At 28.2% G+C, this 13,801-nt stretch overlaps 1 protein-coding gene and 1 long non-coding RNA gene across 3 annotated transcripts in view; one reads left to right on the forward strand and one right to left on the reverse strand.

Moving 5' to 3' along the window:
• The window catches only part of LOC107453623 (E3 ubiquitin-protein ligase COP1), a 36,604-nt gene extending 35,525 nt beyond the window's left edge, over positions 1 to 1,079 (forward strand). Inside the window, exon 23 of the mRNA XM_016070513.3 lies at positions 910 to 1,079. Within this exon, the coding sequence (XP_015925999.1) occupies positions 910 to 927 (18 nt within the window). The 3' untranslated portion in view covers positions 928 to 1,079. The remainder of the gene's footprint in view (positions 1 to 909) is intronic.
• A 4,762-nt stretch (positions 1,080 to 5,841) lies between these two features.
• Positions 5,842 to 9,710, reverse strand: LOC107453626 (uncharacterized). 2 transcript variants are annotated; one of them, XR_011636811.1, is made up of 3 exons: positions 9,444 to 9,710; positions 6,825 to 7,619; positions 5,842 to 6,772 (listed from the first exon to the last, which is right to left on the reverse strand). It is a non-coding gene; the product is annotated as an uncharacterized lncRNA (long non-coding RNA). The 2 variants fall into 2 exon arrangements; XR_001585358.3 differs by having other exon boundaries at positions 5,842 to 7,619.
• Positions 9,711 to 13,801: the final 4,091 nt, after the last annotated feature.

Genomic DNA, 13,801 nt, shown 5'->3' on the forward strand with positions numbered 1-13,801 from the left:
ATATATATTATTGTTGAAACTGTATCAATGTACGATTGAGTAGATCGTTCAGTTGCTTAGAAGCAGCTCAAAATACACAACACTTTTGTAATCCCAGCGAATTGACTGCAAAATCTCTTTTTGGTGCAATATGGCTTTCAATATAGTTTGTGCTGGTTCATCAAGCTTGAACCACAATTTATTTTTTGTTAACTTTATATAGAAGATGATCCATTTTACATTGCCAGTGATAATCCGTTTGAAGAAAAAAAAGGAAGGTTGACCTGAACGTTGGTCATTTTGCAGAAAAAAATCTCCAGAAAAAAACATTTCCAAACCAATCCCGACAAATCTTTTTTATCGTACTTTGCCTAGAGGGCATTTTTCATTGTATACTATGTCAGTATTTCTTACATACCCTGTAACATAATAGGTAAAATCATTTTGATTTTAACACATCTTAATATTTCTTATTGATAAATAGTTTTCGACAAAAATCAACTATTTCTTTCATCCTCTGGCAAAGTCTATTGATTAAAATATTTATTATTGAAACAATTTTCGATAAAAATCAACAATTTTATTCATCCTCTGAAAAAATCCATTTGTTGACTTAAAACTTGCTTTAAGGGATCTGGTTACTTTTAAATTAAATTTGATTGATATGGAAAATGCAAATTTTAGGCTCAATTATTTTAGAATGCCATGGTTGAATTTCATTTTTTTCCCTTCTGTATTTAATGGCAGTCTTTGTATCAAAATTGTATAAATATAAAAATTGTATAATTGTAAAAAAATAGCTTTTGTTAGTCACATTTGCTACGTAAAAAAAAAATCTTTGTAATTTACAGCTACTGGTTGCAATATAAAAAATTTTGCATTAGATTTAGTTATTCTTATTATAAGTGAATCTTTTTTGTTCTCTTTCAGATTTTGGAACTTGTATAGAACAAACTGAGTGTGTATATATTGTACATATAAGAGACCGATGTGTATATAAAAAAAAAAATGATTTTTATATTTGTTATTACGAGTGGCAGCTAAATAGAGCTTTCATGAATAGATCATGCCAAATTAATAAAATGTATTATTTTAGACTATTTTTGTTCTCTTATTTATACTTGACCCTTGTTGTAATTAATACAGAGTACATGCCTCTCTTGAAAACCCGGAGTGTCTGGAAAAATTTATATTTTAAAACCTTTTTCGGTGTTCCAGTTTGACATTTTATAAAAATTTATTTACTGTGATATTTCGATAAATAAGATGCAATTATCAATATTTTGATTTTTATTTATTATTATTTTTTTAATTAAAGGTAGAAATTTTTTAGATTCTTTTCAAGGTTTAAAATTGTGTTTATATGTTGGAAATTTTTGAAACCCAAAGGTTTTTTCTGTAGGAAAATTAATATTCTTCTATATATGCTATTATACATATATAATATGATTTAGTATTTATATTGATGCATATGAATTTTTAATATGTTGATTTTTTAAACAGATTTTGAACTTTGTATCTCTGAATCAGGGTTTCTTAAACTTATTGGTGTGCAAACTTATTGGTTTCTTAACATTGCACAAATCAGAGACTTATAAATAAAACTGTCAGTTTTTTTACTTGTACTGTAATATACCATTTCAATTTTCGGTTACTAACTTTTAAAACATAGAACAATGAAAATTTTAAATATGTAACAAACTCAAAAATATCATTATCATTGGCCAGACAGCTCAATGTGGGCCAATGCCTTTCTTCTTAATGACTTCTGATTTATCTTTGATCTCCAATACTTTTCATTAATTGCAAGAGAGTCACGATGGCTCCGAGGATAGAGCATTTGCCTTCCAACGAGGTAAACTGGGTTTAAATCCCAGCGATGCCTGGTCGATACGAATTCCACATCTGACTTTCACTTACCACAGTACTGACGTGAAATATCCTCGGTGGTTAACAGGTCATGGGTTAGAGTTCCCTTGCCTTGAGGCTAACCATGGGACGTTCTAAAGGTCTTCCTCTCCATGTAGGTTAGCTCCATCAAAAGATCCTCCACTAAAGTTCTCCCAATACTTGATCCAGGAGTTCCCTTGTCTTCTGTATTGGGTTCAAAATTACAAGGCTACGGAGTTTAACATTAGTAGTCGTAAACCAAAAAAATTGAGTCGGCTGTTAAACGACTGTTATAAAGCTAAAATAAAAATTAATTGCAAGAAAATTGGACTCCGCCAAATCAGCCCATCTCAAACACGGCCTTCCCTGCTTCAGTGGGTCTAAAAGCAATATCTTTTTTATTGTATTGTCATCACTCATTCGGATCACATGGGCCATCCAATTCTTTATTTTTATGTATTTAATAATATCAGGTTTTTTATAAATCTTGTACAATTCAAAAATATAATACAATAATAAATTCCCCAGATAACAAGCAACCTTATGCCAAGCGTTGCATTTGCGGTTTCTTTTGATTGACACAATAAAGTTGATTGGTTAATCATTATTTTTACAAAGCAGCAATGTTAAAATATAATTTTATTTAAAGATTGAATAAACCTTTGCAAAAAAAAAAATAGTTTCTTAGCTTTTATTGAGCTCCCCCCCCCCCAATTTTGTATGTTAAGGTTCCCTAACGCAACATTTTTTTTAATGATGCGTAATATTTTTAGATTTAATCTGAATATTCGTATAAAAGGGCTGTTCATGCAAGCCTAATGCGAACCTAGCATAGTTGAATTTAACATTGTTTCAAGCTTGTATTGTTTATTTACTAATACTTTATAAACCATATTGGTGTTTTGTGATTAATGTTGCTGCAACACTAAAATGAACTATACAAAGGTATCTGGATTCAATTACTTGGGCAAATTTAGACATTAGAAATAGTCTGTCTATCAAGTGTAGCCACTTGGAAGGTCAATATTGCATACCAAGTCTCCTGTTTTTTAACGAGGACTCCTGTATTTTATGACTGTATCCTGTTGAATAAATTTTTGAAAAATAATAATTTGTTGATAAAATATCCATTGATGGCATAATTTGGGTCGGGAAAAAACTCTGCTCTAAAATAATCGGAGTAAACTCAACTTATGTATGAATCCCTCGTAACAGCATTGATACTTTAATGCATTAATACCTACCAGTAGAACATATATTTTACACTCCCATGTATAAAATTGCTACTTAATGTGTTCTAGTTGTAGAATATGAATACTTACATTTCATCAATTAAGAAAACAAATCTTATGTTCTTACTCATTTAAATAAAAAATGGTAGTCAAAATTTTTAAAAATAATCCAATTTCAAAAGGGTTAAACATTTTTCTGCTTAGTTGAAAACAATAATGCAAATTATAAACAGAATGGAAAAAAGTTCTTATTTACAATTTTTTTTCTTCCATCTAATGGCTAGCACTGAACTATTAGGTTCTTCATCTGCTGCTATGGAAAAAAAGAGTAGTGCATTTCCGGGAGGTGGCTTCTCTTCACTCTAGGATTAACACAATAGACCAAATAAAAAAATTCCCTTTCTGAACCAAAACCTCTACTAAAGAGTGACCCCACACCCCTACTTGAAATAATTATACCTCATTGCCATAGTCACTGCCACAAGTCCAGACAAATGGCCAAGGGAGTTCTTACTTTAGACTTACTATATTGCTCGTTGTGTATAAAACTTGTAAGTAGTACAAGTTTTCACTTGTCTGAAAATTAATTTCACTTACTAAACTAATTTATGTATTAATTTCATTGACTGAAAATAATTGTTAAATCAAACAAAAATTACATTTATTTAATTATTAATATAAAATAGCATTATTTTAAACCTAATTTTTTAAAAATTTAATTCCTTGTATTGTATTAATGACTTTATACAAATATTTAGGCATTCTATTTTATACTATGACATGTTATTGAAATCATGAGAAATAAAAGAAAAACTTCCTGCTGACAAAATCAAATTTGTTTGTATATATAACATTATATATATTGTTGTGTATAATAACAAAATATTGTCCTTTTTGTTATCAGGGTGCATAGCCAGATTTTTCAACAAAAAATAAGCACTTAAAAAAAATTTTTATTCACTTTCCAAAAAAAAATATCATAATTAGGATCTGTGCAATGATAAAAAAAAAAATTCTATTGTTTAAAGTTCTTAATTTATAAACATAAAATCAATAAAACTCAAAAACTTTATATAATCATGATAAAATAACTAGTTTTGGATAAATATTTCAGAGAAAATTTTCAAAATCATGCAATTTTTGTTATTTAGAACGACAATCGATATGACTAAGAAAAATCTCTTTTTTAAAAGATAAAAAAATTAAGCACTTTTTACAAAACCCCGAATAAAAAAAGCACATTTAAGGGCTTTTAAAAAATGTAAATCAATAATAAGCACATTATAAAAACGCTACTCACCCAGGTTATTATTCATGACATATTTTTAAAAATATAGTATATTTTGGTTAATTATTTTATAACTTGATTTTGCTCTGAAATACTTAATGCTTAATAATCAACTTAAAAATGTTTCAAACAAATTTTTTTAAGCAACTTTATTTGACATAAAACATAAATGGTTCTTAGTAAAAATAGATAAACATTAATTGAAGACCTAACTATAATAAGATCTTGACAATAAAATACTAACAGTATATTTAACATAGTGCAACATCAGATAAAGTAATATAAAAAATATTTTCTCTCATTTTTTAAAGACAACATTCATTTCACATACATAATATGTAAACTAATAATCATTTATTAAGTATTTACTAAAAAATAAAAATGTCCCTAAAAATACTTTGACGGTTTTGAAAACACAAATGGACTATTCCATAAAAAGTTAACACCCATAACTTATATATATTTACAAAGATGTATGATACAACTTTAAATAGAATACAAGAATATTATTTTTTAAACAAATATAATATAAATATATATAACATGGATGTAATTTTTTAAAGGAATGTCATATCAAGCTTAAAATGAGATTCATTAAACAAATCAGGGTCAGCACAAAAAAAGATGGAGAAAAATTTAATTATTATATTAATATAGTTTATTCTGCAAGAATATTATAAATGAAATAGAATTTGGTGTCTATGAATATTAATTTTACTAAAAATCTAAACGTCATTCCGATAGAAATTTTTTTCCTCTCAAATTATACCTTATCATACCTGCCAAGTGTCCTGTTTTTTTAACGAGGACTCCTGTATTTTATGACTATCTCCTGTTTACCCGTATATTCTCAAATTTGTCTGTATTTGCTGTAGAACAAAAATTTTGGCCATAAAATATTTGCTGATTGTAAAAATACTTCTCTTATTCCTCAACAGATAGTGCTATTGCCAGTACTGCTGTATGTTGAGTGTTAATAGTTTAAGTAATTATAAATAATGGTTTAAAAAATCTTCTGCAGATATAAGATATATATACAAATTTATACTTCTCTAAATGTAAGTGCTTATATTTCCAATTTTGAATTTCTGTTTTTGACATACATGATTATGCATGATGTATGAAAACTTTACTCACAGCCTAAAAAATGGTGTTAGTAAAATTTCCTTTATTTTATTTTTCCAATGTTGGCAGGTATGCCTTACATATTTAAATATCAGTTTTTATGGCAACATAGTTCAAATTAATGGCTTATATGACAAAATGCAATTCTCCCTTCTTTAAATATTCTTAAATGCATAGCTTTTAGTAGTTTGACTAACCCGATGTAAAAATATTACACTTTTTTTAATAATAAATTTTATTTCTGTCCAGTTGAACAATATTCAAGGCAAAAATAAGGTCACTTTTCATATATATATATATTTGTTTTTTTAATCTGAGGTAATCAGCTTTTTTTTTTTTCCGCTGCTTGTTTTATTATCTTTGCTGGAGGTAAAAATTTTTCCAGCTACATAATTTTTCAATACCCCATTTAGTTAGCATAGTGCGTCAACAGAGTGTTTGAAAATTATTTTTGTGTAAAGGTTTTATAAAAATATATAGTTAAACTTAGTTTTCCATGCTTAAAAATTTGTTAAAGTATATGCAGGAAATTTAATTTGATGTTGTATTTATAACGATAGGACAGCTTTATACGAACACTTAACAGTGAAATTAACATATAGTGGCCAGATGAAACTAGTTCTGTAAGTGGAATGTATTCATAATAGAATAATATACTCACACTAATAGTAGTTGTAGAATGTAGACTATTATGAATTTGTTCTATTAGAAAATTGACTCTCAATAATATTTCAATGCATTGTTTTTATATAGTAATTAAATTTGACACAAAATAAGCTAAAATCAACTGTTGAAAATAATTTTTTTAATAAAATTAAATAACTGAAAAATTTGGGCAATAGTAAAAGAAGTGTTAAAATATCAAATGAATTATTATTAAGTGCTTGTAAAATCCTCAGAAATATTAAATTTTAAGAAACATTAAGTATGAGTTATATTAAATCAATTTGACTTTAATATCTATTGCTACATGACAATAACTAAGGAATGTAATTTTAATATAATTTTTAATCTAATAGCAAATTTTAATATTGAAATCGAAAATATAAATTTAATAAAATTTAAAGAAGAATAGAGTTTAAGATATTTACATGATTTTAAAACTTAAAATATTTTCAATCATGTTGATATTCAATTTCTATAGTTATTTCCTGAATAACAATTGAAGGCAGGGTTGGAGTTATGGACATCCTAATCTGGTTTTGGAGAGGATATGTGGGTTTTAAACTGACCAAAATTGTCTTAAAGTGTCCAAAACCTTGAACGTTGGTAAAATGTAAAAATTTTATATGTGTATCACTCTGTGTAACCATTGTACACATAATAATTGCATATATTAATATATATTTGATACCTTTTACTTATTAAAGGAGCTTTAACTTATTAAAGGAAAATAATATAACAAGAAAAGATATAGTATGACTTTTAAAGCTCTGCAATTCAATGAACAACAAAACTTAATGCCTTATCCTTTAAATACGAATAAATATGCTTTTAATACCGATAGATTATGTTTTTGCATAAGGATGAATAATGCAATATTAAAAATAATAATTAACTTTTTTAATAAAACAAAAACTTGTCTTCATTTTGTTTCTGGTCCAAAATAATTAACCTTTTATTTTTCACAATGTTTTTTTTTAAATTGTGACATAATTTGAATAAAAAGTTTTGGACAGGATGGTTCAAACCGCAGATTAATCCATTCTGTCCTTAACCTTGCCTACTCTGACTGAAGGTAAATTAAACATTTGAATGTTAGTAAATATTGTTCAGAAGTTCAGTTTCATTAAAAAAGAAAGAAAAAAAAACAACCCTGATATGGGAATTGAGAGCACAATAACTACATTATTGTGCAAATTTGACTTTGAACGGGTTTTTCATCAGCTTTTGTAACACTGTTGCCAGTCTTTTGTACTACCGTTGCTGTATTTCCTTGGCAGATAAAGGAGTAACTTTTGTTACTGTCTTTAGATGTAAAATAGCCAATTGGCATTGCTTTATGTCCCATCTCATTAAAAATCACCAATGAAGCATCTTCATATCTTTGCTTGATTCTATAAAGAGTTTCTGCACCGATACTATGGCTCTTTTTCATTTTGTACCTTAAAATGATGGAACAAATAATTATCAAAATATGCCCTTTGCTAATAATTAAATGATGTAAAGAGGTTGCCCGTGGCAGAAAAAATAATCGCATTTTCAGAACTCTTTTTGGCAAAACAATGGAAAATAATAAAAATTTTGTGGGAAAAAAACATTTTTAAACACTGTCTACATTAACAAAATGCAAAATAATTCCCAACGACTTTACGTGGTTATGATAAAATAACTAGTTTCTGGCAAAGAACTCTTTTCTTGATTCTGGCCATTATAAAAAGATCCAAGAGGTTTTTCGGTTCGATATCAGAGGGTGGAAAATGAAGCCTAAAATCGAGAATATCTTGCAAAATGCAGCGGTGTTGCACATAAAGATCGAAAATAAGCACTAAATTATTAATTTTAAAAATTGAAAATAAGAACTTTTTTAAAAATGCTAAGCACTATAATAATGAAAAACATTTAATGACAAACATGAACAAAGTTGGTCCAATAATTCTTGAGAAATTAAATTTTAAATGCTAGACTTTTAACTTTAATAAATCATTAACTGACTGAATTCACTCAAATTTTATATTTTGCTTATCAAAAAAACAGTCTTTAAAGTCATGTAAAAACTTATATACTAGTGAATTCAAAGTTTCTGTTCAGATATTGATAAATAAATATTTAAAAAAAAATTATCATAGATTAAAAACTAGTTTTAACGTGGAATTCCCTTTAGCAGTGTTCTCCCTGATCGTTTTTAGATTTAGCGGTCTGCCCTGCCTGTTTTCATTGATACCCGATATCCTGATACAGTTTTTAATCATTATATCATTATTATTTCACCATCTATATACAGTGACAGAAAAGAAGTATCACTCTGAATAACTTTTGTTCTAATGATCACATTTTCACAAACTAAACAACAATCTGCATGGGTCAAATTGGTGACCTCCTGCTAATTAATTAGCGTCAACTAATAATTAAGTTATGCATAAAAATATATTTTCCCTCAATAAACATCTTTTTCAATTGATTTCTGACCATAACTACTTACTGGTTTCAATTGTAAATACAAAATAAACATAATCTATATATAATAGCATATAATTTAAAACAAATTACAAAAAAAGAAATGCTTTGATATCTGACAATAACAATAAAGAACAAAGTTAAAAACATTCTAGGGAAGATTTCAGTCTCATGATTTGAAGGCTATTCAGTGGACTGCGAGAAACTAAACAAAAAACGCAGAAGGAGACCAACTCGTAGCAATTCAAGGCAACCTTAACAAGTTTTCGTTTAAAAATTTGCAAGTTTAAAATTTATTTGGCACCTTGGCTATTTTTTTGTTAGAGCAACAGATCAAGATACAGAAATATCTCCACATTCTAAAAGTACATTTCAAACTCCTAAAAGTTTAATTTAATTATTCAGTAATGATACAAAAAGTGATTTGCAGTCAACTCGTTTCAGCAATTAATTTAAAGAATTACTTTAAAGAAATATAGATCAAGAATATATTTAAAACCAGATGCCAAAAGTTTGGTAAAATATAATAAAATTGTTTTTGTTTTTTTTAATTAAGAAAAATTAGAGGATTTTATTTTCTAAAACCAGTGCAGTCAGATTCACTTTTTTTTCTCTTTGAAATTGCAAACGTTTAAAATTTTTTGTATAACTGTACTTTTTATTTTTCAATAAATATAAATTTTTGCTTTTATTACAGTTAGAATGTCATTATTTACGATTTATTTGTCGCTTGAAAGAGCGCAAATACTTTTTTTTTTCGGCATTGATAACCCCAGATTAAAAATTTATGAAATGAGAATAATTTTTCTTACCAATTGATAAATCCTTATAAATGATTAGAATGGAACAATGTTTTCAAATATCCTGATGACTATAATTTAATACTAAAATGCAAATTATTTTAAACTTATAATTCCCATATAATTGAAGGATGTCAACTTCAATAACTTTCATATTACACAAACGTCTTGTTAATTTAGTAGGAAAAGAATTTCGTTGAAACAATTAGAAACAATTCCCATTAATTTAGCAGACGGCTTAACGTGTTTAATTGAATAATCAAAAGAACAATTTTACCTACTTACTTTTGCTCGTTTGAAGACCTATAAATTCGTAAACGCAACGATTTATAGGTGGCGTTGTTATTTGAGACGAATGACTGTTAGCAGAACAACAGAATCATCTGGAGATTTCTTCAATGTAGCATGGTAACGTTCCTTCCTTATAGTGTTTTATTAAAATTTAAAAAAGGAAATTTTTTTGATATTCTTCCTTATGCAAGCGAACATAAAAAGAAATCGCTTTTTTTAAGAGAAGGAACATCCAAAACACACTGGAAAAATATTTATAAATGAACCGAAAAAATAATATGTATCTATTATACGTAATATATTTATTTTCAATGCAAATATATGTATCTTCTTATGTTAAAACCTAATGCCTGTATACTAGTTGTTGTTGTTGTTAATTTACGTCGCACTAGAGCTACACAATGGGCTATTGGCGACGGTCTGGGAAACATCCCGGAGGATGATCCGAAGACATGCCATCACAATTTTGATCCTCTGCGGAGGGGATGGATGATAAATGAGTTAATTTAATATTAGTCGAAAATTTTTAAATTGTAACCTCACGTTCAGAAGATGAACGTGTAAGGTCATCTTCTGAAAAAATGTAATTTTACATTGGCGATCGAAATGGGCTGCAGGTGGCGTAGAGCAGAACTCTTTTCCTATGGCAACACTTCACATGCCTTCCCCATTAGCGTGTGGAAAGTCATAGAGGAAGGAAGTACGTTAGTTTCTCTCTTGATTTTCATATAGATTAAAACCTTTCAACTTGAAACACTATATGAAACTGAAAACTGCATTAAACATAGTTCTAAAGAAAAGTATCATGGAAATTTTAAAAAATATTTTGATTAAATAAAAAGGAAAAATATTAAGTAAATGGAAAATATCGTAGTACATTCCTATACAACTGAAAAGAGGAGGAGAGGGAAGGGAGAAGGGCTAAAGGCATGAAACCGGTCTCTCCCCAGATGGCGTATTCGAGTGTTGCGATCGCGAATAGCGAAATACAAAATTTCAGCAAAATCGGTCGAATAGCTCCTGAGAAATCGAATTTTAAACATCTAGCTTTTTTTTAAATTCAATTTCTCGGGAAAATTTTCCCCCCGAATTTGCTCAAATTTTGTATTTTACCATGTAAAATTATATTCTTCAAAATTATGCAGCAAAGTGTATACCTTACAATTCCGCATTTTTCGACCATTATTAAATGAAATAATAAATATTTATTAAAAGTTATTTTTTGCATTTCCTTTGAATAATCGAATTTTACAATTAGTACAAAAAATTTTCAATTCGCTTAAAAAGTTCTCGAGATACAGCGAAATACGTAAAAAAGAAAGTTAGCATTAAAGGGTCCAAATTTTAAATCGCTCTCCTGACCAAACTATTGGGACCATAAATACACATAAGGGCGACCTTTGTGCTGGAATACAATTTACAAAGTAAGGTTTACAACGTTTAAGAGCACAAAAAATTTTAAGAAAGCAGACAGCTGTTTCGGATGATCAAAGGGCAACCTTCATCAGTGCAACAACTGTTGTTGCACTGATGAAGGTTGCCCTAACTAAGGTTGCCTAAAGAATAACTAATGTGTAAAGAAATTTGATTAAAATACATTTTAAATATTTTTTTACATTATTTATAGTTATATAACAAGTTAATAGTAAATATTAAAAAAAATTATATGTTGCGCAAAAAGTCACAAAATTCTAATATATTGAGTCTTTATAACTTTATAATTGAATATTGTGTCATTCATTGTTTTTCTAATTGAAATTAAAAAGCAGTCAAAATGACTTTCCTCGGCAATCTAGTGTTTTCCCCTGATACTATATTTGACAAAAAAAGAAAAGGTTTTTCCCTGAATAAAGAAAAATAATTGAGAAATTAAAAAAAATTAAAGCTTAATAAATGAAAGTCATGATTACAGATTCCTGCAGATGACAAATCATTGTTGAATCAGAGCTTTTTTTAACCAACAAACAGTGTTAGATATTAGATGTGAACAGAGACACTTATTAGATTTTTTTCCTCTATGACCTAAAACTGATAATTTGTAATATAATATTGATAAAACGAGAAAATGTTTCTCTTTGCAAAACTTCTAAAGATGAAAGTTTAAATTAATTTTGGATTGTTAAAATTTTCACTTTTTCAATTAAGACACAAAAAAGTCCAAGTCGATATTTTAAACACATCTTAATTCAATACTAAGTAATAGCAATTAAAAGTATTTATTTTTACTTGATTTTCTTAAAAAATCTTGAACTATACTTAAGATGTAAATAACATAGTATTGCTAAAGAAGAAGAGGAAAAAAAATCTATAAACATTTACATATTACAAACTCATCTGTATCTTTAACAAATGACTGAGATATCTAAAATGAAATTCGAAATTTCAAAATGAGACATAAGTTTTTAGTGTCGAGCTCTGTTCTTAAAATAGAGGTGTCATCCTTGCCAAGAAAATCATCATAGTTCGCTTAAGGCTTTTATAACATATACACATATTTGAGCGAAATCAGTTGAATAATTCCTGAGAAATAAAATTTTAAATATATGACTTTTTTGAAATTCAATTTTCAGGAACTGTTAGACCGATTTTGCTGAAATTTTGTCATGTAAAATTAAGATACCTACTTTAAAATGATGTAAAAAATTATGCACCTCAAAACTTTATCGACTATTGCTAAATAAAAAATTTAAATATTTACTTAAAATTTATTTTTTTCAGAGATTTATCTTTGGATAAACGAATTTTATAATTGTGTGCAAAGATTTTTCAATTCACTTAAGAAGTTCCCGAGATACGGCGAAATACGGAAAAAATAATATTAACATTAGGAGGTCAATTGGATGGCTCTCCATGCCAAACTATGAGAACCATTTTTCGGAGGTCAAAAATCCGAATCCACAGAGAAAAAGGTATGTTTATTCAGAGAAAGTACGTTTTTGTATCTGATTTCGAAACTTAAAATAACGTCTGCAACAAATAATTAGCATATTTGAGGTCAACCCCTCAAAACAGAGCAAAATATTTAAAAAAAAAAAATTCTTTTTTTGAAATTAGGTAGGTAGGTGCTTTATTTACGTCGAACTAGAGCTGTACAATGGGCTATTGGCGACTGTCCTGAGAAGGAAATTGATACAGTTGGACCCCTATTTAACGAATTTCGCGATGTAACGAATTTTTTTTCAACCCCAGCAAAAACAGAGTCAAAAACCCCTAATTAACGAATTATTTCAGCATCCGGAAAAATATTTTTCATTAATTTTGATCAGAAAAATATTGCATTTTTTTGTGATTGGCAGATTCTAAGGGGAAAAAAATCTTTCCTGGGAGGAATAAAATAGAAAAAGTGCATATTCGTCTCAAACAAAAGACACGACCGCAACAGGGAAAAACAAAATTCGTCTTGGGGAGGTGGGCAGAGTTAATAAGACATATTACACTTGCAAGGTCATTTTCCGGGGGTTTGTCACGTGGGCTATGAGTCAAACAGGAAATTCCTTTCTAATCTTTGATAGTCGTTTATAACTAGTAATTTTTAATAATACATATGTACAAAAAAACAATTTTTTTTGAACACCGATTTTACGAATAAAATTTCCGGTCCCGATGAATTCGTTAAATCGGGGTCCGACTGTATATTTCTTCACTTGATTAGGGCAGAATTTTGCTTAAAAATTTTAGTAAAGTTTTATTTCTAAATTTTTTATAACGAATAAAAAAAAAACTACAATATATTTTTTTGCTTACTTTATTAAATTAAAATTAAGACGCTATAACTCTATAGTTATTTATGAGAAGTTAAAATCTGTGTCATAGAAGATGTTTACCTTTTCACACATGTTTTGTTTGCTTCCATTTGGATGAACAGAATTGGCTACCCTACACTGTATAGAAGGACTTGACAGGTTGTTTTTTTTAAATAAAGGATTATGCTCACTTACTTAGGCATCCAGCCTACTTCTTCATGCCTCCCCCACCCTCTTGGTCTCTAGGCCCCCACTCTCTTGAGATCTCGCTTCCACCAATTCCTTAAATTTTTGTAACTTAAAATGTGCCTACATTAGTCTACGCCAAGCTATTCT

This window comes from Parasteatoda tepidariorum, chromosome 5 (assembly GCF_043381705.1).
Source record: "Parasteatoda tepidariorum isolate YZ-2023 chromosome 5, CAS_Ptep_4.0, whole genome shotgun sequence".
NCBI classification, from domain to species: Eukaryota; Metazoa; Arthropoda; class Arachnida; order Araneae; family Theridiidae; genus Parasteatoda; species Parasteatoda tepidariorum.